The sequence below is a fragment of the Bos taurus genome, chromosome 16 (genome assembly GCF_002263795.3).
Source record: "Bos taurus isolate L1 Dominette 01449 registration number 42190680 breed Hereford chromosome 16, ARS-UCD2.0, whole genome shotgun sequence".
Taxonomy (NCBI): domain Eukaryota; kingdom Metazoa; phylum Chordata; class Mammalia; order Artiodactyla; family Bovidae; genus Bos; species Bos taurus.
Genome location: NC_037343.1, coordinates 57722695 through 57747760, shown reverse-complemented (window position 1 = coordinate 57747760; position 25066 = coordinate 57722695). Strand labels below are relative to the sequence as shown.

The following is a 25066-nucleotide window of genomic DNA, read 5'->3' as shown; positions in this document are numbered from 1 at the left end:
TTATAGTACATACTTGAAAGTTGCCAAAAAAGTAAATCTTACAAGTTCTCATCATAAAATATATATATATGTAAATTTTGTATGGTGATGGATGATAACTAGACATCGCGGTGATCATTTTGTAGTATATACAAATATCACAACATTACGTTATATACCTGAAACTAATGTTATATCAGTTATACCACAATTAAAAAAAAAATCTTTCAGCTCTTCCTTGGAACTGGCTTCCATTATTTACCAATGTTTACTAAATATAATGTTTATTAAATTTAAAATTATTCAGATACTTCACCCTGTACTTAAGTTTTGAAAGGGAAGTAAATTGAGAGAGCATAACTTTTTCATTTTATTCCTGCTCTCAACTCCAAAAGTTGTATTTAGAGACTACGGTTACTTTAACAGAGATGTATACACACTCATGTGGGTCTTCAGGAAAAATCATTTACATTCAGTTCTCTACTATTATTAATGGCCAGAATTTAGAGTTAATAGAATCAATTACTCTCCCTGGTGATAAAAGTCTAATAGTAGTGAACATCAAAGCCAGAGAGATACAGACAATTGTTTAATGTGGAAATTTTTAAATGTAACCCTTGTAGAGGAGTAAGCCTGCTTCTTTCCCTCCTGGGCTTCTTTCTCTGCACTCAGGAGATCTGCTCATGCCAAGAAGAAGTAAAAAGACACACTATCTTTTATTAAATATCTACTATACTCCAGACACCGGACATGTGCCAGCCCTTTTAAACTCTACCACAAATGTATGAACTAAATTTTATTATCTTCACTTAGAAACCAAAAAGCTGAAGATCATAGAAGTTAAGTTTTCCACAGTCTTACATTTAGGAAGAACCAGAGGCAGGGATCAAAACCAGATCTCTTTGACCCAAAAGCCCATACTCTTTCCACTGCACTGCTGTTGCTGCTGCTGCTAAGTTGCTTCAGTTATATCCCACTCTGTGCAACCCCATAGACAGCAGCCCACCAGGCTTCCCCGTCCCTGAGATTCTCCAGGCAAGAACACTAGAGTGGGTTGCTGTTTCCTTCTCCAATGCATGAAAGTGAAAAGTGAAAGTGAAGTCACTCAGTCATGTCCAACTCCTAGCAACCCAGTGGACTGCAGCCTACCAGGCTCCTCCGTCCATGGGATTTTCCAGGCAAGAGTACTGGAGTGGGGTGCCATCGCCTTCTCCGAGTCCACTGCACTAAAACATTTCAAATACTAAAATAAATAAATAAATAAGTGGTTAGTTGCTCTTTTGGAGCATGAAGAGCAAAAAAGCTGGTGAGTATAACATTAACAAATTTTCAGACCATTTGTTTAAAACTGTCTGGGATCTGATTTTCAAAAAAAAAAAAAAATGCATAAGCTGACATTTACACCTGGAAATAGTTTGGAGGTGAGAGTTAATATTAACTGAGATATCAGTTAATATCTCCAGGTTGGCCAGTATCTGAACTGACAGGCTGCCTTGTTGACATTTGATAAAACATCTGGGTGGCCCTTCAGGGTTTTCTGTGACACATGACACTCAGTAATGAATTCTAGAGGACGCTGAGAGAAAGGGAGAGCTTCGTATCCCAAAGCCAGGACAGTGACTAAAGGCTGGAGAAAGTGGGAAGGGAGCTAATATGAATACTCAACTGAAAGCTCTCCTGCAAACCTGTGGCTTCCATCTGCATTTCCTCCTTCTTCTTGGTTTCCCCACTAGGATTGTAACTGGTGGAGGAAGAGTTCGCATCAGAGACAGGAAACGAGATGGTCCAGGTAAGAGTTGCTCTCAAACAATGCAATCACACTGTTCTGACTGCTCACCTACCTTTCCATCAGAAATCTCACCTTGCTCCCCTAACTAGAAGCTTCTGTCAGGCGGTTTTGCCAGAAGAGACTCCCCTGAACACAAGACCAGAAAGAGGGAGTTGTGCTCCAACAGTGCTCTTGGCATCACAGTGAGGGGGACTGTGTCCACCCCAGGACTTATAAAGGTCAATATGAAGTGAGAACTGTCAGGAATCAACCTGTCCTTGGCATTTTGATTTTACGATAATAACAAAAGGGGGAAAGGAGCAGTTCATACCCTTTTCTTCCTCAAAGCAGAAAAGTGTCTGCGTTTCAAGAACATTATGTGGACTTCAGTTTCAGAGTGTTGAAATAAAGGCAAAGCCAAAAATATGTCCCTGTCTGAGAGGCTATGTAGGCGTAATGCTGAGAACGACGCACGACGCATTGAGACTTCATTCTTGTACACTCCCCAATTAAAATCCTGCTCTCCAGTCAACATGCCACTTTCCTAAAACCAACATCAAATACAGTCTCAACTCCCTAAATAATGCTAGAGAGCTCCCTTTATCTGAAGTGGGTCCCATCTACAGGTGTGCCCTTCAAAATTAACCTAAACTTCACTTTGTACATGAATCCTTGCTTGCTGCTAAGTCGCTTCAGTCGTGTCCGACTCTGTGCGACCCCACAGACGGCAGCCCACCAGGCTCCCCCGTCCCTGGGATTCTCCAGGCAAGAACACTGGAGTGGGTTGCCATTTCCTTCTCCAATGCATGAAAGTGAAAAGTGAAAGTGAAGTCACTCAGTCGTGTCCGACTCTTAGCAACCCCATGGACTGCAGCCCACTAGGCTCCTCCGTCCATGGGATTTTCCAGGCAAGAGTACCGGAGTGAGTTGCCATTGCCTTCTCCAATCCTTGCTTGGCCATACTTTAATCAAAGCAGTTTTCTGTTGCAGCTTGCTGACCCTCATAGCACTGCAGCTATTACATTATTCAACCAAGCAATTTGAACGTTCCTTGAGAAGAAGATCCTGTCTTAGACACCTGTGAATTTGCAAAGGGTCAAGGGAGGAACAAGTTTTAGTTCCTACCTTCTACCTTCTCTGAAAGTCAAACTAAGTCATTAGAATCTTAACTTGGGGAAGGAGGATATCCCACCATTCTTGGGGAGAGGGGACAATGGTTGGGTAGGGGGTAGGGCTGCCCACTCACCCTGCAATTGCATCTGACCTGCTCTGTCATTTATCTATAACAGAGTCTCATAGAGGAGATCACTTAACTACAGGTCAAGGTGGAAGAAGAAAAAGTCCAGATAAAAATGCTGTCCTTGGCACAGAAATGGCTGCAGAATCTCAGTTCCAGTAACTACCACAGCTGAGTTCTCCTCTGTACTTCTGGGAGGGTTAGAGTCCGGAGTGAGAGTTCTGCTTCTCTTGGAAAGCCCATTGGCTTCCAGGAAGGTGAGGTTCAGTAAAAGAAAGAAGTCACGCACAGTGTCATCAGTTCTGGTAACTGGAAAAACATGCTGTGTGGTGCAAGTTTGATTTCAGGAAAAAAAATGAGCAAAAAATAGGGCCGGGTTAGGTCATGATTATAAATCAACCTGGTACAAGGCAAGGTTCTTTCTCAGGAAGTTATGCCTATGGCCTCTCTGCACAACTATTTGCTGCCTTCTGCAGAACTACTTACCCAATACCTTACCGCCCCACCCAGGGAGAGCATGCGGGGAACAAAAAGGAACAAAGAGGAGGAGAGAGGCCATCCATCAAAAGCCGTGCAACCTGGCAGAGAGCAGGATTGTGTCAGCTGGAGAAAGTGAAAAAAAGCCCAGGGAGGTATTTTTCAGCTGTTATAGATGACTTTCCTTCAAGATAGGATTAGGCTCACTTTTTAACTATGAGTTCAAGTTTTTACAGGGCGGGGGGGCGGGGGGGGACCTCCTGAGAATATTTCACTAGCATCTTCCCAGAAAAAAATTTAAACCTCTTTACAGTCCACTCTTCATTTTAGTCATGCCTTACGATGATAGCAATCAGAATGAGATGTCCCAGGCTTTCTGTAGGCCATGCATGCATACGGTGAGTGAATGAGGCAGATTGGCAGGGAGAGGAGAGCAGAGAAACACAGAATGATAAGATGAAGGACAAAAATCCAAAGGCATGCACATCCTCAGAAGAGGTGACCCATACATAGCATCCATGGAAAGTAGTTAACAAGTTGCCTGACACAAAGCGTCACTCAATTCAGTTCAGTCACTCAGTCATGTCCGACTCTTTGTGACCCCATGGACTGCAGCACTCCATGGACTGCAGCCCCATGGACCAGGCCTCCCTGTCCATCACCAACTCCCAGAGTTTACCCAAACTCCTGTCCATTGAGTTGGTGATACCATCCAACCATTTCATCCTCTGTTGTCCCCTTCTTCTCCCGCCTTCAATCAAAGCATCACCAAATGTTAGCTAATCTCAAAGTTATTATTATTGTTATGGATGAGGGTGAGAGTGGACATGAGGAATTAAATGAAAAGCACTACTACTTTCTACCTTTAAAAGAGGTACTATTTTCTACTTGCTGAACTAGGCTAAAAGTGCACAAAGACAAGGCCAGCTCTAGACCAGAGCTGCTCAGATCTTAGTGTGTATATGAAGAACCTCCAAAGTTAATATTATCAGCAAAATTAATATTAAGAAGGAAAGAATAAATTGCTTTTCAGAAAAGCAAATGATAAAAGAGTTCATCACCACTAAACAAGGCTTACAAGAAACATTAAAAGGACTTCTTCAAGCTGAAAAGAAATGATGCTAATTAATAACAAGAACACATATGAAAGAATAAATCTCACTGGGAAGGTAAGGGTAGTGGGTTAATCTAAAGGCAAAAAGATATGACACTGAAAGATGAACGCCTCAGGTCGGGAGGTGCCCAATATGCTACTGGAGAAGAGTGGAGAAATAGCTACAGAAAGAATGAAGAGGCTGAGCCAAAGTAAAACCAATGCCCAGTTGTGGATGTGACTGGTGATGGAAATAAAGTCCGATGCTGTAAAGAACAATATTGCATGGGAACCTGGAATGTTAGGCCCATGAATCAAGGCAAACTGGAAGTGGTCAAACAGGAGATGGCAAGAGTGAGCCTCAACATTCTAGGAATCAGTGATCTAAAATGGACGGGAACGGGCGAATTTAATTCAGATGACCATTATATCTACTACTGTGGGCAAGAATCCCTCAGAAAATAGAGTAGCCCTCATAATCAACAAAAGAGTCTGAAATGCAGTATTTAGGTGCAGTCTCAAAAATGACAGAATGATCTTTGTTCATTTCCAAGGCAAATCATTCAATATCACAATAATCCAAATCTATGCCCCAACCACTAATGCCAAAGAAGCTGAACAGTTCTCTGATGACCTACAAGACCTTCTAGAACTAACACCAGAAAAAGATGTCCTTATCATCATAGGGCACTGGAATGCAAAAGTAGGAAGTCAAGAGATACCTGGTGTAACAGGCCAAGTTTGGCCTTGGAGTACAAAATGAAGCAGGGTAAGACTAACAGAGTTTTGCCATGAGAACACACTAGCCATAGCGAACACCCTCTTCCAAAAACACAAGAGATGGCTCTACATCAAGAGGTGGACCTCACCAGAGGGTCAATACTGAAATCAGATTGATTGTATTCTTTGCAGTTGAAGATAGAGAAGCTCTATACAGTCAGCAAAAACAAGACTGGGAGTTGACTCTGGCTCAGATCATGAACTCCTTATTGCCAAATTCAGACTGAAATGGAAGAAACTAGGGAAAACTGCTAGACCCCCATTCAGGTATGACCTAAATCAAATCCCTTACAACTATACAGTGAAAGTGAAAAATACGTTCAAGGGATTAGATTTGATAGAGTGCCTGAAGAACTGTGGATGGAGGTTCATGACATTGTAAAGGAGGTAGTGATCAAAACCATCCCCAAGAAAAAGAAATGCAAAAAGGCAAAATGGTTGTCTGAGGAGGCCTTAAAAATAGCTCAGTAAAGACAAGTCACAAAAGGCAAAGGAGAAAAGGAAAGATATAACCATCTGAATGCAGAGTTCCAAAGAATAGCAAGGAGAGATAAGAAAGCCTTGCTAAGTGATCAATGCAAAGAAATAGAGGAAAACAATAGAATGGGAAAGACTAGAGATCTCTTCAAGAAAATTAGAGACACCAGGGAACATTTCATATAAAGATGGGTTCAATAAAGGACAGAAATGGTAGGGACCTAACAGAAGCAGAAGATACTAAGAAGTGGCAAGAATATACAGAAGAACTAGACAAAAAATATCTTCATGACCCAGATAACCATGATGGTGTGATCACTCACCTAGAGCCAGACATCCTGGAGTGGGAAGTCAAGTGGGCTTTAGGAAGCATCACTACAAACAAAGCTAGTGGAGGTGAGGGAATTCCAGCCGAGGTATTTCAAATCCTAAAAGATGATGCTGTCAAAGTGCTGCACATAATATGTGAGCAAATTTGTAAAACTCAGCACTTGCCACAGGACTGCAAAAGGTCAGTTTTCATTCCAATCCCAAAGAAAGGCAATGCCAAAGAATGTTCGAACTACTGCACAATTGCACTCATCTCACATGCTAGCAAAGTAATGCTCAAAATTCTCCAAGCTAGCCTTCAATAGTATGTGAACCATGAACTTCCAGATGTTCAAACTGGATTTAGAAAAGGCAGAGGAACTAGAGCTCAAATTGCCAACATCATTGGATCATAGAAAAAGCAAGAGAGTTCCAGAAAATCAACTACTTCTGCTTCATTAACTACACTTAAGTCTTTGACTGTGTGGATCACAACAAACTGGGAAAATTCTTCAAGAGATGGGAATGCCAGACCACCTTACCTGCCTGCTGAGAAACCTGTGTGCAGGTCAAGAAGCAGCAGTTAGAATCAGACATGGAACAATGGACTGTTTCAAAACTGGGCCACCTGATGAGAAGAACTGACTCATTTGAAAAGACCTTGATGCTGGGAAAGATTGAAGGTAGGGGGAGAAGGGGACAACAGAGGATGAGATGGTTGGATGGCATCACTGACTCAATGGACATGAGATTGGGTAAACTCCAGGAGTTGGTGATGGACAGGGAGGTCTGGCGTGCTTCAGTCCACGGGTTTGCAAAGACATGGACACAACTGAACGACTGAACTGAACGTCAAGGCTGTATATTGTCACCCTGCTTGTTTAACTGATATGCAGAGTACATCACGCGAAATGCTGGGCTGGAAGAAGCACAAGCTGAAATCAAGATTGCTGGGAGAAATATAAATAATCTCAGATATGCAGAGGACACTGCCCTTATGGCAGACAACGAAGAGGAACTAAAGAGCCTCTTGATGAAAGAAGAGAGTGAAAAAGCTGACTTAAAACTCAATATTCAAGAAAATGAAAATCAGGACATCCGGTCCCATTGTTTCACGGCAAATAGATGGGGGAAAAGTGGAAACAGTGACAGATTTTATTTTCTTGGGTTCCAAAATCACTGCAGTTGGTGACTGCAGCCATGAAATTAAAAGACACTTGCTCCTTGGAAGAAAAGCTATGACCAACCTAGACAGCATATTAAAAAGCAGAGACATTACTTTACTGACAAAGGTCTGTCTAACCAAAGCTATAGTTTGTCCAGTAGTTGTGTATGGATGTGAGAGTTGGAGCATAAAGAAAGCTGAGCAGCGAAGAGCTGATGCTTTTGAACTGTGGTGTTGGAGAAGACTCTTGAGAGTCCCTTGGACTGCAAGGAGATCCAACCAGTCCATCCTAAAGGAAATCAGTCCTGAATATTCATTGGAAGGACTGATGCTGAAGCTGAAACTCCAATACTTTGGCTACCTGTTGCAAAGAACTGACTCACTGGATAAGATCCTGATGCTGGAAAAGATTGAAGGCAGGAGGAGAAGGGGATGACAGAGTATGAGATAGTTAGATGGCATCACCAACTCAATGGACGTGTTTGAGCAAGCTCCTGGTGTTGGTGATGGACAGGGAAGCCTGGCGTGCTGCAGTCCATAGGTTCACAAAGAGTTGGACATGACTGAGTAACTGAACTCAGCTGAAGTTAATAGAGCAGATTGTGGAGTGAGATCCACCAGACCAGCCAAACTTAATAACTCTACAGCCTAGAGCAATCCTCTCCCATTTTCCTCATCCATGAAATGGAGATAATAGTGATACCTAATTTACAGGGTTTGAGGGAGGATTAAATTAATTCACACATGTAAAATAATGAAAACAGTGCTTAACACACAATAAGCACTCAATATTATTATCCATTACTTTGCCAAATACTATTTTCTTATTTATTTATTTACTTGACTGTGCTAGGTCTTAGCTGGGTCATGCAGGATCTTTGATCTTTATTGCAGCCTGCAGGATCTTTCAGTTGTGGCATGTAGGATCTAGCTCCCTGACCAGGGATCAAACCAGGCTGCCTGCGTTGAGAGCATGGTGCCTTAGCTCCTGGAACACCAGGGAAGTCCCTCAGAGTTAATATTATCATTTTAACAGGTATAGGGCTTATGTCTTCCCTTGTATTATAAACTCCTTAAGAGCAGGTAGTCCTGTCATACACTCTGTGCTCAGTAGAGTCCTGTTGGATAAATAAATTAGTAGGTGAGTGAACGGATTAAAAAGCACTTAGAGCTATGTACTTCCTCTAAGTGTTTTATCAGACGAGATCAGGTGTGTTCAGACCTATAAGTATCTTATGTTAAAAGAATTTCACCTCCCCGCCCCCACCCCCCAAACTTTGTAATAACTCCAGATTTCGAGAAGACCACAGAAGCAAAGGCAGGAAAGACTTGGAAACTAAGGAAAGTTTCTGGACCACTGTTGACCTCTTTTCTGGATTGGCAAGATTTTTTTCTACAAACACTGCCTTCTCCCTCTTCCACAAGGAATAATGTGAGCATAAAAGAGACAATGCATACAAACCGCAAGAAGCAAATAAATAGAACAGATAATATCTGAAAGGTCAAAAATGATCGTAGTTAAATCAAGTTTTAACTATATCCAATTCTTCTAGGAGACTAGTTTCCAGTCAATATTTATCAAATAAAGATGTATTGAGGGGGGTTGAGGAAAAGGAATTCGAGGTGGAAGATAAGGGTAATCATCCCTTCTAGTTATTTTTGAGTGAATTTCAGACATATTAGTCACTTTCCAAATCAATAGGATGTAAAGGTTACCTGTGCCTACTTCCGAGTAGAAAAATTCGCTTCCCAGTTTGTAAGACTAATCGTGCCTTCTGTTTGTTCACTCATTCATTCATCCTGTTATCAAATATTTATCAGATGAGTTTCATTTGCTATCGCTGCACTAGGTCCAATGAACAAACCACAGCCTTGACCTCCAGTAGCCCAGGTGCAGAGCTAGCCAAAAGAGAAATATGGCAGTAGGGCCATGTCTGTCTAACAGTCCCCAGCACAGGGCCTGACACACAGTAGGAACTCAAAGAGTATCTGTTTAATGATTAAAACGTAAGATGGAAATTACAGTAAGTTGACCTAAGTGTTTTGATAAGGCTTAGTGCAGGATATCAGGGGCTTTCCAGGTGACTCAATAGTAAAGAATCCACCTGCAATGTAGGAGACATGTGTTCAGTCCCTGGATCAGGAAGATGCCCTGGAGAAGGAGATGACAACGCACTCCAGGATTTTGGCCTGGAGAATCCTACAGACAGGAACCTGACAGGGTCCATGGGGTCACAAAAGAGTCAGACATGACTTAGCAACTAAGCAACAATAACAACAGCAGGATATCAGTATTCATTGGAGAACAAATCTATATCAGTGAGGCCAAGGAAGGTTTTCTAGAAAAGGTGTCATATTAACTAAAATCCCAGGGAGTGACTTGAAGTAAGTTTGGTGAGTGTGGGTTTGGGGAGTAGTTTCTTGGGCTTCCCTGGTAGCTCAGACGGTAAAGAATCAGCCTGCAATTTGGGAGACCTGGGTCTGATCCCTGAGTCAGGAAGATCCCCTGGAGAAGGGCATAGCAACCCACTCTACTATTTTTGCCCAGAGAATCTCATGGGCAGAGGAACCTGATGATCTACAGTCCATGAGGTTGCAAAGAGTTGGATGTGACTGAGCAACTAACACTTTCACCTTCACTTTGATCCTAGGGACCGAGCGTTCAGGTTCAAATCTCGATGCTGCAGGAGCAGCTGTGTGTCATCCTATTCCTCTCTGTGCTATAGCTTCTCCATCCACTTCCTTGAGTTGTTCTGAGTTCATGAGTTAACATTTTCAAAGTGACCACAGTTACATGTGCTGTTGAGTAAATACTACATAAGTATTTGTCAAATAAAAATCCTTTCAATAATTTCTTGAAACACTGGAACTTGCATGGGCATGCTCTCCATTTCCGGGATCCATCTCGTATCACCTCCCTGTGTGTTATGCTGCCTTCTCTTTTATATGACTAGTGCTTTATTACAGGACGTTGGCTCTCTCTTACCTTTAAAAATTCCCTCTACACCCCTGTGTCTACTTCTGCCTTCTGTCCATGGCCAGTTTCTGAGCAGATTGTGCTGGGCCCTGTTCTGGGTCTTCATAGTCTCACATCTCACTCATAACTCCACCCGCTGTAATGTGGAGTCCCCTCTGAACCCCCAACTCCAGAGTGAAACTGCTCTCTCTAAAGTCCCTGATGATTTTCTAACAGCTGCATCCAATGGGCCCAGTTCAGGCCTGATCTCGTATCGGGTAGCTCTGTACCATCTGACACTTTGGTAAATCCATCCTTTTCTCTTTTCCCCAATTCTGCTGCCTTCAGGCCTCCTTCAGTCTCTCCAGTTACTGGCTCTCCCTTTCTAGCCTCGAGGAATTCTCGGTCTCATCGAGATAGGACTGGGATCTCCCAGAGGCCAAGCTGCAATAGTCTAATTACAGGTCAGCTCCCACCGGACAGAGAGAATCTTCCAGGTATGGCCTCTGCCTTGCTCTCTTGATTCCCCCAACATATGACTAAATGTCTAATACTTCACCTAAGAGGAACTCAATAAATGTGGGATGAATGGATAAAATAATAAACAGAACCCAAAAAAAAGTATATTTATTTTCTAACCTGTCCAAAATGCAGGGCAACAAGTTGTATGAAAGTCAGCAAATGCTGAGTCACTGCTTGAATGATGACTCACTAACTGATTGATTAACTTTTAAGCTCTGTGACTTCCCCTCTGATCAGCCACTGGATTTCTAATCCAGAAATGAGCCATGATTACTGGTCTTGATATCCCAAGCATTGCCATGGCAACGTTTCAACTTCAAAATGCTCTGAAATGTTGGGTTCCAATGACCGTTTTGTATATTTGGGCAGGACCACTTTTCTCTACGACTCACTTCTGACTCATAAAGAGAATTGGGATGTTTTTGTTTGCCCACTGGGCTTTATTTCCTGGATGCTCTCTTTTTTAAAAAAATTCAAAGCACGGGATTTTTTTAAGGCAGGTAATGAACATGAGAAGGAGGGGATGTTATTTTTGGGACACAAACTTAACATAGAGATGTGTTTTCTAGAAGGTGCCAGGGTCATGGGGTGTATGATGTGAGCAGGAAGGAATCTGATGAGTACCCAGAGTAACTGACCCTCAGAACACAGAAGCATGGAATTGATGTACTTGTTTATGGCAGCAGGAACCAAAGCTAAGGGACAGTCAGGGTATACAGGCTCAGAATACAAACTAACGTGCCGCCTTCCACTCCTATTTATTTTGCCTCCTCAAGGCATGGGCTAGGATGGGAACAGGAAGAAGCCAAGCCACCTGGCACACACATCCCAAATGACTCAGATGGGCAGCTCCAGAGGAACAATAAAGCAGAGCACGGAGGAGGGAGCAGAAGGTGAGGAAGGACAAAGCATTGCCAGTGCAGGGCAAACGGGTGAATTTACTTGGGCTGCCAAAGGTGATGCCTACTTTCCAGCTGCACCCCTATTACTCCTGAATATTTCCACCTGACAACCTGTACTCCACCCAAGAACTACACTGAGAGTGCCTGTGGGTTTCCATCTCATCTCTGAGGATGGAGAGAATATACAACCAATAGACAAAGAGAAGAGAGAAGCAGATGGTGGCACGTGGATTGGCCAAGGCTCCTCCTGACTACACTGTCATCCTGAGATTGTAGATGCCATGAAGGGGGGTAGTAACTGAAGAAGGCGATGAAGACAGGAAGGGCAGGGAGCGGTGTCAAGCAACACACCTGCAATGTGATGAGGACAATCACACAGTCATGCTCAGAGAAAGCCCCTCTGTGCTACCACCTGGAAGTGAGTCTCCTTTCCTGACCTGTACCCCAGACACCTGGGTGACTTCAGCATCCCAACCCCCTGGGAGTCAGACACAGGCCCTGAATAGTGTGGGCCACAGGGAGATGGCAATGCCTGAGCACCCAGAGCTGGAGTTCAGGGAAAAGTTCAGGTCATATTAGCAGAACTCTATGGCCTTTATTTTCCCTCCTCCCTTCTGTTTCTCTCTTTTGCTTCCTGAAGGTGCTGCTGCATCAGAATCTGAGGCACTGTGGAGGGCCTGAGTGTTCCCCATGAGCATGTCATTCTGAGCTCATGTGGTGGAAAGCCATAGAAAGTAATGCAGTTCAGGCTGAAGGGAAACTCCATCAGGCAGAGTTAGGTTCAGGGAAGAAAGGGCCCTCTTAGGATGCCCTTAAGTGGCTGAAGGAAGGAGCTTGATGATAATTTCCTTCTCAATCAGTAAGACCTTCATGTGATTGCAGAGGTCTCAGTGCAGAGATCCAGGTGTTTATTCATTGTACAAAACATCAGCACATTCCTCAAAGAAGACCCAGGTGCTACCAGATGTAAGCAGTGGCCAAGCCCTAGCCTTCAACGAGCCCAGAGAAGCCCTTTTCATTTCAGTGGGTCAAAAATATAAAACCAAACTCTCGTGCATTGCTGAGGAGTGCAAAATGGTGTAGCCATTTTGGAAAACAGTCTGTCAGTGCTTCAAAATGTTTAACACAGAGTTACCATATACAATCCCACTCTTAGGTGCCTACCCAGCAGAAATAAAAACATAAGTCTGCTTGTGCAGGGTCCATAGCAGCACTATTTGTAACAGCCCAAAAGCGGAAGCCACTAAAATGTCCATCAACTGCAGAATGAATAAACAAAATAGGACATATATAAGGAATAGTATTCAGCAATAAAAAGGAATGAAGCTCCAATACATACTAAAAAAAGCAAACCTCAAGTGAAAGAAACCAGATTCAAAAGACCACACAGAGTAAGCCTGCTACATATGAATGAGTTCCCTTCTGAGAGTTCACAAATCCAATTTGTTCATATAAGTCCAACAAAGTTAGCCTAGGTACCAGATACAATCAGCTGTATAGTACTGTGCTGAATAGATTTGTAATACTTTTCACACAAATAATGCATAAAAAACAAACACACACAAAAATAGAACATATTTAATCTCACAGCACAATACCTTGAAAAATATGCCAGGCATGTGAACTAACTTACACGATTAGACATGCAAACACAAGTTCGCATCTTTGAAGTTCTCAAGTTAAAGATTCACATGTAGGGTACTTACTGTATTACATGGAATGACCGGAGTAGCCAAATCTACAGAGACAGAAAATAGTGGTTGCAACATTCAAAAAACTAAGATCATGGCATCTGGTCCCATCACTTCATGGGAAATAGATGGGGAAACAGTGGAAACAATGTCAGACTTTATTTTTGGGGGCTCCAAAATCAGTGCAGATGGTGATTGCAGCCATGAAATTAAAAGAAGCTTACTCCTTGGAAGGAAAGTTATGACCAACCTAGATAGCATATTGAAAAGCAGAGACATTACTTTGCCAACAAAGGTCCGTCTAGTCAAGGCTCTGGTTTTTCCAGTAGTCATGCATGGATGTGAGATTTGGACTGTGAAGAAAACTGAGTGCCGAAGAACTGATGCTTTTGAACTGTGGTGTTGGAGACTCCTGAGAGTCCCTTGGACTGCAAGGAGATCCAACCAGTCCATTCTAAAGGAGATCAGTCCTGGGTGTTCTTTGGAAGGACTGATGCTAAAGCTGAAACTCCAGTACTTTGGCCACCTCATGCGAAGAGTTGACTCATTGGAAAAGACTCTGATGCTGGGAGGGATTGGGGGCAGGAGGAGAAGGGGACGACAGAGGATGAGATGGCTGGATGGCATCACCAACTTGATGGACATGAGTTTGAGTGAACTCCGGGAGTTGGTGATGGACAGGGAGGCCTGGAGTTCTGCAATTTATGGTGTCACAAAGAGTCAGACACGAGTGAGCGACTGAACTGACTAGTTATTGTGTATTTGGGAAGAAGGGGAAGGAAATGGGGAGTGACTACTAATGAGTAAGTTGTTTCTTTTGGGTAGAATGAAAATGTTCTAAAATTAGATTGTAGTGACAGTTGCACAACTCTGTAAATATTCTAAAAAACATAAATTGTAGAGTTTGAACAGGTGAAGTTTACAGTATAAAAGTTTTATCTCAAAATGCCATAAAAAGAAAATATAGTTGATGTTGCACAATGCAAGGGTTAGGGTCACCAACACTCCATGCATTCAGAAATCCATGTGCAACTTATAGTTAGCCCTCTGTATTCCCATCTCCTCCATATCTGGGTCCACATCCTCAGATTCAACAGCTCAAACTCACGTTGTTCAAGGGTCAGCTCTAAATAAATACAAACTCCATCTGGAATGTTACCATCAGGATTTGTTTTTTTTGCAGGAAATTTCTGGGAAGTTTTGTGTTTACTTGAATAAAAGGAGTTTTCCTACCCCTGATACTGTCAGTCTCTCTGTAGGCATTATCCTGCATAGTGTAGAACTAGGAAGCAAAGCAAAAGAGGATTGAGGAAGACGCACAGCATGCAGGAAGAGTCCTGGATACCAGGAGCTGGCAAATAGCCAGCCAAAATCAGATCTGCTCACAGCCAAAATCTGATCTGCCCACAGCCAAAATCAGATCTGCCACTTGTCTTCGTAAATAAAGTTTTATTGAAACACAGCTCTGCTCATTCATTTATATATTGTTTATAGGGGCTTGGACATTCTAGGAACAGAATAGTTTCAATGGAGACTGTGCAACCTGTAAAGTCTAAATTATTTACTAAATTCTTGTGCCTTTAAAGAAAAAGGCACTTTTTTGCTGACACTTCTCGAGACTCATGTGTCCACTTAAGTCCTAAGTCATGGTCCGCATGCTAGTAGCAGCAGCACCAAGGAGCCTGCTAGAAATGCAGAATCTCAGGTTCCCCCAGACCTGTGTTAGTTAGTTGCATTAGTGAAAGAAGCAGATGTCAAGATGGAGCTCAATATACACGGACTTTATTCGGAGAGATAACTAGGAGATAAAACAGGGAGGAAGCCCGAAAAGGCCAGGAGAGCCATTAGTCCACGATGCAGGTCTGACCTCGAGGGAAGGAAAGAGAGGAGGAAGATCGGGTGAAAGCATTGTAAACTGCTATACGGTCTAAAGCGTGATCTGCAAAGCCCTCATGAATCCTCAAGGCAGAGTCGGCTGTCAAAGGAGTCCTGAATCTCTCAGAAACTGGTTTTCCTTTATCCCTGCTGCACCAAGGCATCCAGCCTTAGTGTACATGCGGTGACAAATTCATAGCACAGCGCCTCTGGTCCTTCGGAAAGGAAATGCACTGTACTTGGCATTCTCATTGCATCTGCGGCAAGGTGTATTCCCATAGCAGTGAGATCACTTTGAGAAGAATTGCAGGGGATCTCTATGCACATTTAAGTTTGAGAAGCAAACTCAAGGGCAGGAGTTAGCCAACTTTCTACAAAGGGCCACACAGCACATATTTTAGGCTTTGTGGGCAATATCTTCTCTGTTGCAACTACTCTGCCATTCAAAGTAGGAGCAGCTCCAGAGAACACATAACCAATTGGGTGTGGCTAGGTTCTAATAAAACTTTCTTTATAAAAACAGACTTTTGCTTTGGACAAGATGTGGCCCATGGGCCAGAGTATACCAACCTCTGCTCTAGAGTTACAGGGTTTAAACTTTTTAGAAGCAATTAAACACTTTTGGGGGGTGGGGTGGGAGGGCGGGCTTCCCTGGTGGCTAAACAGTAAAGAATCTGCCTACAATGAGAGAGACCTAGGTTCGATCCCTGGATTGGGAAGATCCCCTGGAGGAGGGCATGGCAACCCATTCCAGTGTTCTTGCTTGGAGAATCCCCATGGACAGAGGAGCCTGGTAGGCTACGCAAGGCCTGTGGCCCACGCTGGGTCTCAAAAGTCAGACACGATTGAGTGGCTAAGCACAGCAGAAACTCTTTTTTCATATGAAACAGGTAAGAGAGGGGCTACCCATCTTGATGGTGGGCAGGAAGCCCCGTGTCCAACAGTTCCCCTCAAAAACCACTGAGACACCTCTGTAGGCAACAAAATCAGAATCTGAAAGTCACTGCCCTGGTTCCCCACAAAGAGCCTCGAGTTACAGAAAGTTTCTCTCACCTTTTTCTCATTCCTAGTGGGCATCGGCAACCTAACTTTCTACTTTATCCATTCTACAAACATAGCTGACAGTCTAACACTGTGCTAGGTACTTAGGGACGACAAAAGTGAATCAGACACGCATTTGGCTCCTGGGGAACTTTCAGTAAATAAAAACAAGACCTGTATAGAACCACGGCAGCAGGGAGCAATGTGCACCCCAGGAAGTCACAGGTCAAGGACTATGGAGACTGAGCAGTGGAGGAGATCTTTTCCACACAGGGAATCCGGAAGATTCTGTGGACAAGGGTCAGGGAGCTGTGAAAGGAGGGGGCAGACTGACCATCTGTTTTCCTTCTAAAACCAGACAATGCCTCTCTTCTGGAGGACCACACCTCCACAGGACAGACTCTTCTGTACACAGATGCTAACTTACATCCATCGGGGCACATGGCTTGCCCACACAAGCAGACTCATGGATCTCATTCCCATCACAGTGGGCATACTCACCCCCGGAGACCAACAATCTCGTGTCCACAGTTCTTTCACGCAGGGTTACTATGACTTCACTGAATGTCTGGGGCAAGATCAAGGAGCAGAACTAAGTGAGAATAAAATGGGCAATTCCTCAGGGTCCCACGAGGGCAAACACTCTGACCTTGACCACCAATGCAGTATAGGAAGAGGCAGCTGAGGAGGAGGGTAATGGAAACCTTATCTTCACAGGAGCCCTGGGAAAGGTATGGACATGGTGCTTCACATGTCACTGAGCCCTGCTGGATACTAGGGGAGGCAGCACACGTGGCCTTCCTTTTAAATTCTCTTTACATCTCTGTGGATACTTCCATGTGTCAATCTGCCTTCTGCAAAGCTCCACACCCCACATCAATAAAACTCCTCACCCCGGGGCTGCTACTCCCTTACTGAGAGAAGGGGATGTTACAGAGTCCTGTGAAATCTCATTTCTCTGGAGTCGTTCAAAACAAAAGCTATCCATATGCCTTAAACAAGGTCAGCAAATGCTGACCTTCCTACCAGGAAATCCAGAGACCTTTGAAACTTACATGAAATATGTGACTTGGGCATATTGCTAAAAAGTGAGCAGAGCTTCCATCATATTCCCAAAAGGGTGCATGACCCCAAAATAGCCTTGGACCACTGTCCAACGTATTAAATAGTATATAGGTCACTTCAGTTGTGTCCGACTCTGTGCGACCCCATAGACGGCAGCCCACCAGGCTCCCCCATCCCTGGGATTCTCCAGGCAAGAACACTGGAGTGGGTTGCCATTTCCTTCTCCAATGCATGAAAGTGAAAAGTGAAAGTGAAGTCACTCAGTCGTGTCTGACCCTCAGCGACCCCATGGACTGCAGCCCACCAGGCTCCTCCATCCATGGGATTTTCCAGGCAAGAGTATAGCCCAGGCTTAAAAAAAAAAAAAAAAAAAAGGATCAAAAACCAAAAAAAAACGGTCTTTTCAAGCCACTGACTCAATAGTGTTCTCAATCATCTTGAGACCATCTTGCAAAAAAAAAAAAAAAAAAACCCTATTTACCACCATTCCTGCTGGACAAATGAGTAAGTTAAATTCTTAAGAAATTAATACCCTACCTAAGAAAAGATTACAGGTTGACAGGTTAGCACCAAAGATGAGTAGGCTAATACACTGCTGTTAGCAATGATCACCTCCTGCTGTTATAGCACTTCATAAATGAATTTTACAGTCAAGTCTGTGTTGGGCACTTTACATACATGGCTTCTTTAAACACTATAACAACTCTTTGCGACATTTTCCCATTTCTCCAAGTGAGGAAACCAAAGCTCAGAAAAGTTGAATGGATTGCCACAGATCCCAGCACTGATAAGTGTCAGATGGAATCTGATTCCAGGTCTGACTCCCAGATTCTGCCCTGGGATCTCTACCTCAACCTGGATCCTCAGAGAAAGAAAACTCATCTTCAAGTCAGGGACAGTTTCTTAGACATCTTTGTATTCCCCCACAAAGCCTTGCCCTGCTTTGCATGGCAAAGCACTCAATAAATATTTGTTGAATGAAGAAGCGTGGGCTTGGGCTCCAATCCTGCCATGGACTTACTGACTCAGTCTCCGGCCACTTGGAGTTGCAGGTGGTTAGTCAGCTGGGCAACTTCAGGGAACATTTGAAATCAATTACGGGTGAGGAGGAACCCATTAGAAGTTCCTCTTCTGTGTGTGTTGGTGTGGAAGGAGAGGAAAGGAAGTTGAGAAGGAGGGAAACAGGGTGGTTTCAGGACTGAGTGCTGGAGCTTAAAGATTTCACACCAGGATAGGACAGCATTTGACTTATGTCCACAGCTGAGTTCCAAAAGCCCGTCCAAATGGGCTGCTGACCCCAGGCTACTCCTCGGTGGCCACAAATCCCTGAATTGCCAGGCCCCCGAGCAGTGACCTTTATGGAGGCCCTGACACTGGAGCAGCCACACACAGTCCTTTCCTGCTTGCCGGGAGTCAGAGCTACAGGAGATTGGCAACTTCAGAAGATCTAAGCTGCGGGCGGCCCAGCACCATCGCTCCCCCTCCAGGGGCCAGAGAGAAGCTAAACACCTACAGCCTGTGAGGCCCACATTGTCCTCTCAGCCCTAAATGAAAGTATTCCAGCAATCCACCCGGAATCCAAAAACTTCCTATTTTGGAAGCATGTGGGAGTTGGGGGGGGGGGGGGGGGAGGGGGGAGGTAACTCGAGTTGATTTTGTTTTCTTTACAGTTGTTACAAGTGCCGGTTAGTCATAACCCAAAGAATGCCACTTGAGCCCTTTCACATGGGCCCTGCAAAGAGACTCGTATGAAGCCGACCCTCAGGGATGCCTACCAACACGCTCTGGGAGGGAATGATCAAATACCTCCCAGAGGCCCGGGAAGGGACAGCCCTCCAAGAAACCAGACTGCATTCCCCACTGCTTGGCTTCCAAGGCACCGCCTACTCTCCTGTGCACGAAGCAACACTGCCACCTAGTGCTCTGTGTAGGAAGTATTCTCCGAGGCCTCCTATCTCTGGGGGTGGGGTGGGGGGGTGGGGGTGGGGGATGGTTCCTCTACCACGGCTAGGGCAACTGAAGCCCTTGATATCTCTGCCGAGGAGAAAATGCCCCAAGTTTGGTAGATGGAGAAAACTGGGTCTAGGTTAAGTAGGTAGAACCTGAGGTTTGAGAGCTGTTAGAAGAGTGTGGGAGCCAAGTGTTGTATCATCTTGTGTTATCCTCAGTGGGGCAGCAGAACTCCCGTGGTTGAATTGTATTTACCTCAGGAGCACAGTTCAGCTGTGGTCATTCTGCAACAGCTGAAGGCCAACCATCCCAGGAACAGGCAGGTACCGGCTAAAAGGACCAGGGCTAGGGTCAGAGAGGGAAGATGGGCTGATCTGTTGGTAAGAGTGAATAGATGAGCAAATCGGAGACTTTTATTCCTGGGGGTGACTACCCTTGGCCCTTCATGGTTCTCAGCCCAGGGGGCCCCAGGGAAAGCATATGGAGCTGACCACAGCGAGTCGACAAGGATGCCTATGTCCTGGGAACCCAGTTGCTAGAATCCTGAAGAACGAAGGCTGGGTTCTCAGCCCCTATCTCTCCCAAACTTTTACCCTAAATCTTTTCTGAATATTTTCTGAGGTGCACAAATCTGAACAAAGATACAGGGTGGGAGGTGGAGAGGAGACAGACCCGAGTATTCTCTGCTGTCCGTCTTTCCGGTGTGGACCTACAGGGGACATGCCAGCACAGCTCCGGAAATGCTTTGATTTGAAGAGAAAGAAACCTCAGAGGCTAGACTGTCTGCGAAAGATTTCCTGCCTAATTTTACATGCTTAGGGAGGTGGCAAGGGCTCAGATGGGCACCTTGGAGAAGGAGTTGAGTATGCGCTGTGGCAAGGTTGGGGGGCAGGGGGCGGCAGTGGAGGTGGGCATGGGAGGGAGAGGTATGGGCTGGCGGGGGAGGGCTGGTACATTAAGGAAAGCTGTGTAGGTGCATGCTCAGTCACTTCAGTCTTGCCTGACTCTTTGTGACCCCATGGACTGTAGCCTGCCAGGCTCCTCTGTTCATGGGATTCTTCAGGCAAGAATACTGGAGTGGGTTGCCATGCCCTCCTCCAGGGGATCTTCCCAACCCAGGGACTGAACACGCTTCTCCTGAGTCTCCAGCATTGCAGGCAGATTCTTTTACCCACTGAGCCACTTAGGAAGCCCTATGCTGCTGCTGCTAAGTCACTTCAGTCATGTCTGACTCTGTGCGACCCCATAGACAGGAGCCCTATAACTGGAACCAAATCCTGACCCTGTTCTCCTCTCTTCAGAGAATGAGAACAGAAGGATGCAGAAAGTTCAGGAACAGGGGTCAGGTACCCACTGTCCAGAAACTGTTCCCTCAGGTCTAAATTTTAACAACTCAGACCACTGGTTTCTTAGATCCTCCCTCCTATATTCCTGCTGGATCTTTCTCCAATTCTTCAGAGCCAGGGAACTGATCCCAGGTCCCTGTGCTGCTACTGCCAGAGGAGGGGTAAGTGGAGTCGTGGTCTAGACGGCAAGCACACAGTTTCCCTGGCAGATGGGTACTAGGAAGCGAGATTAGGCAGCAAGAAGATGTCATCTGGGAAAAACTGTGAAGCTGCCAACTCCGATCAGATAATCATCTCATTATTTCTTCCATTTGGCCTCAGAATAAGGATTTCCTTCTACTCTTTCTCTGCCCCAACCTATCATCCAGCCCAGCCCCTTCTCTATCCTCTCCCCTCACCCCCTTTCCCACCCCAAAATAAAATCAAGCAAAACCACAAGAGTCTAGAGTGCTCAGTGTCTGGGAATCCCAGCTTCCAAAAGAGAAATTACAGCCAAAGAGGGGGGAAGACAGCGTGTCCGGAAGGGATGTTCCAGCAACACACCATCACAAGAGGCTCCCTCCTTCCAGATTTCTTTCTCTGGTCTAAAATTTATTTGCAGGCACCCACCAGCCTGAGAAGTCTTTAATATTGGGAGCTGTCAAGCCCTTCAGGGGTTCTGGAGTTCCGCTCCCCGTCTGCCCCAGGCATACCTCTCACGACTTTGGTTTCCCCATCCATGTCATGGGACTGGCAAGCATCAAAGCGTGTTGTGTACAATCCAGATTAATAAGATGAAAATGGTTCTACTATGTACCTAGGTTTGTGTGAGGTTCTGTCCTGGGGTGGGGGCTTTGAAGGGATAAAGAGACACTGAATGATCATGTATCACTTCTAATCCCTTACCCACTCCCTGCTTGAAACCAGTATCCCCCAACCGTCCCCCACCCCCATTGAGGCAAGGGAGACAGTTATTCCTAATCCTACTCTTTTCTTTGTCCTTCTGGGTGACTTTCCATGAAAGCCAAGATCCGGGTATACTGTAAAATAAATGTGGAGAGTGTTCCCAAACACTGTTCCTAATGAAGACCATAGAATTATACAAGGTGCATTTCTGGTCCCTTTTACAACAGCCCGGGTCAGAAACCAGGGTCCTGGCTTGTGAGTGCCCATCTTTTCCAGTAGACCTTGCTAGTCCCAGGCTGGACACATGATTTTTAGGACAAGACAAAGGGGACTCCAGGACCTGGTCAAGGTAGTAGCGTTCTGCTACATTCCAGGGCTACTCGAAGAAAAGGAAACCAACCAGGACCCATTGGCTATGTAGCCGGCAGCCTTGTTTCCTCACTACCTAGTCCAGCCCAGGCATGACTCACTGCCCAGGTCTGTACACTTTCATGTCGTTTCAAAGTTGCCTGGGTTTCTCACACTGGACTATAAGAAATGGAGTGTGACACCTCTTCCCCACTGACAAAGAACCAGAGATCTTCCCCTTTAAAGAGGGATGAGAGAGTGAGCTGGAGGTCTCCTAAGTGCCAGCACAATGTATAGAAGCACACGAGATCAATACAGGGGACAAATGCTCTTGTGGTTATAGAGTCATTAATGCAGATGATGCCTGGGATTCTGCTGCGCAGATGAATAGAGGCCCTTCCCCCCCTCTGCCCGGCTAGCCCTCCCTGGCTCTTCTGTTCTGCCCCTTTCCCCTCCTTGCCCCCGATGTCTAACCTCACCAAAACCAGAAGCCAGCCCTACCCCGCGGACTACGGAAAGCCCAGGAGTGGGTGATTACCTGCAATGATGGCTGGGCTGTTCTGTCCTCCCTCCGGTCTCACCCAGGCTTCCACTGTGAACGCCTCCCGGGGAATGTCAGCCAGCACTTCTGGACGCAGCAGCAGCGGCTCCCGCCTCCCAGAGAAGTACAAGACAGGCAGTCTTCCTTGGGGGCTCACGGTCTCTGCTTCCCAGGAGGGGTCCCCTCCACCATTCCGGATGCCACTCTCTGATGGGCCGGTTCGGACCCTAGGCGTGAGGGGATGCTTAGGCCACAGCTGGAAGTGCTGGGGCGCAAACTTGGGGTCTCCCCACAGGCCTCCTGCCTGTCCCTTCACCACCTGGCGCCGACGCCTGGTCTTGGTCTGACCCTTCCTTTGGGTCTCTGGTCCGGATTCCCCTGGGCATGGGAAGGTGGTGATCATGGTGGCAGCCGAGGCTGTGCCTTCTAGAGTCCCAGCCTCACCTACAGGCTCCTTGGATCCTCCATCGCCAAGATAAGTGTCATCATCTCCCAGTAGCTCCGACTGCCCAATAGGACTGTCCCCTCCCCATGGAGCGGCTGGCCGCTCAGCCTCACTCCTCATTCTTGCACTTGCAGTTGGGTCTGGGGGCACAGAGCTCACAGCCATTCCCTCGGCATCTTGCTCACTGCATTCTGCATGGTTCCTTCCCTGATCTCCTGCAGGGTAGGGCCTCAGGTAGTCCCCAGGCAGGCTGGGATAGACCCCAAAGAGGTGATGCTGAGGAGCAACTCTGGGTCTTCGAACCTTGGCCCCCAGCCAACAGTGCTCTCCTTCCGACAGCACCTGGCTCAGGTGTCCTCTTTGGGCCAAGGATCTCTTGCGCGTCCAGCCCAGCTCCGAGCTAACAGTACTGAGCGCCCACCCAGCCAGAACTACCAGGCTTACCCTCAGAATCTTGAAGCACATCATACCTCCCCCCGGCTCTTTATACAGAACCAGAAGTCAGCTTCTGGGTACCACACCGGGGTGATGGGGTTAAGAGGAGGAGACAGCTAGCTGTGGATTTGCTGTCCCCTGGCAAATTGTTTTGTTCAGGGACCAGACTTTTCAAGCAGCCCCCAAAGAGCACCTCTCCTGGCTGCCTGCGCTGGGTGCTGTGACCGCGTAGCCTCTGTCCCTCAACCTCTCCCTATATATGTCCCTCAACCTCTCCCTTGACCTCTCTCTCTCTCTCCTTGCTCTAGTTCAGTCCTTGAAGAATGAAGTCCATTTCTCTGGGTTCATTTGAATTTCTTCCAGAGAGCTCAGGTTTCTTTCTTTTTCTTTTTTTTCCCCCTTCTTCAATAGCTCCTCCCCTCGTTGATACTAGGAGGGGGACACGTGGGCAGGAGCCAAATCTTCTCAAATACACATTTGTGCACACACATACCACTCACTACCTGAAGTTATTAAAAAGAATATTAGCCTCCAATGTTCTTTTCTTTATCCCCCTTCCTTCCCTAGGAGTTACCTTTTCTTTGTCGTCTTTAACCTCAAATACACTTACCTTCCAACAAATTGCTAGAAAAACTGGTATACAGAGAAACAGAATTTGACGCTGACTATCTAAAAAGGCAAAAAAAAAAAAAGAATCTAGGGGGCACAAAAAATGCCAGCTGGTACTTAGCCTTCACTTCCAGATGTCCTCCTCAGCCAGCTCCCCATCCAGCCTCCAGTCTGCCTGTGCAGGTCAGAATGTTTCCCTCAGCTCTGGGGTTGGTGAGTGCTGAAGGTTGTTTTTAATCCCCTTCCAACTTGTTGGTGTGTTGCAAGTCTCCGTAAAGTTCTCCTCTGGGCTGCCAGTCTGGTGCCCTAATAACCTTAGGAGTCTGAGAGCCCTTGACTTCACCTTCTGGGAGTCTTGTGGGTCCCTGGGAAGATGGAAAAGAGAATGAGAAGAAGAGCATATCCTTCAGGGGACCTGTGCTCTCCAGTCCCTCCTGCTCCCCTTCTCTCCCTTCCTCTCTGCCTATAATTATCTTCTTGTTTGTTTCATTTAAAGACAATGATGATGTCAAAGCTAATAAGTTCGGTGCATCTCTCCACCTCCTGCCTGTCCCCTCCTCCCTCCTGAAAACCTCCCCACCTCACTGAGGCACAGGGGACAGATGCTACTCTTGGTTTCCCCCGTAAACATCTCCCGCTTTCTCTTCCAGCAGCCGCAGCCTACACAATCAATAGCCAACAATCAATACTGTTTTGGAGCACTCTCTTCTGTATGTATTCTCTCTCTCTCTCTCTCACACACACTCACATACACATACTCACACATGTGTTGTGAACAGACTTGCTTCCTGCCTAATAAACCCACACCACTCTTTTAGGGACCACTTGTCTCGCTTTGTTTGTTTGTTTGTTTTGCCACATATATACTGTATTCTTTTCTTATTTCAATCATTTGGGATTTGAAAGGACAATACCCCAAATTCACTTCACATTAGCCATTGGGAGAAAGGAGAAATCAATTATCCTGCTGTAGGAAGCATTCAGAGGAAATGCCATGGATTTGCACGATATAGTTCTTATTCTCGCTCAAGTTTCTCACTCTGAAGTTACTAAAAGTCACCATATGCTGAGTGAGCAAATAAACAAATGAGATGCTCAAAATAAGTAAATTACAAATATCAGCAGCTAGACCCAAACAACTAGTTTTTTTCATTGATTTGAAATGAATGG

At 45.5% G+C, this 25066-nt stretch overlaps 1 protein-coding gene across 1 annotated transcript in view; it reads right to left on the bottom strand.

The window, feature by feature from the left end:
• PAPPA2 (pappalysin 2) overlaps positions 1 to 24774 on the bottom strand; it is a 316324-nt gene extending 291550 nt beyond the window's left edge. Inside the window, exon 1 of the mRNA XM_010813486.4 lies at positions 22405 to 24774. Coding sequence (XP_010811788.2) covers positions 22405 to 23320 — 916 coding nt within the window. The 5' untranslated portion in view covers positions 23321 to 24774. The remainder of the gene's footprint in view (positions 1 to 22404) is intronic.
• Between the last annotated feature and the right edge of the window lie 292 nt (positions 24775 to 25066).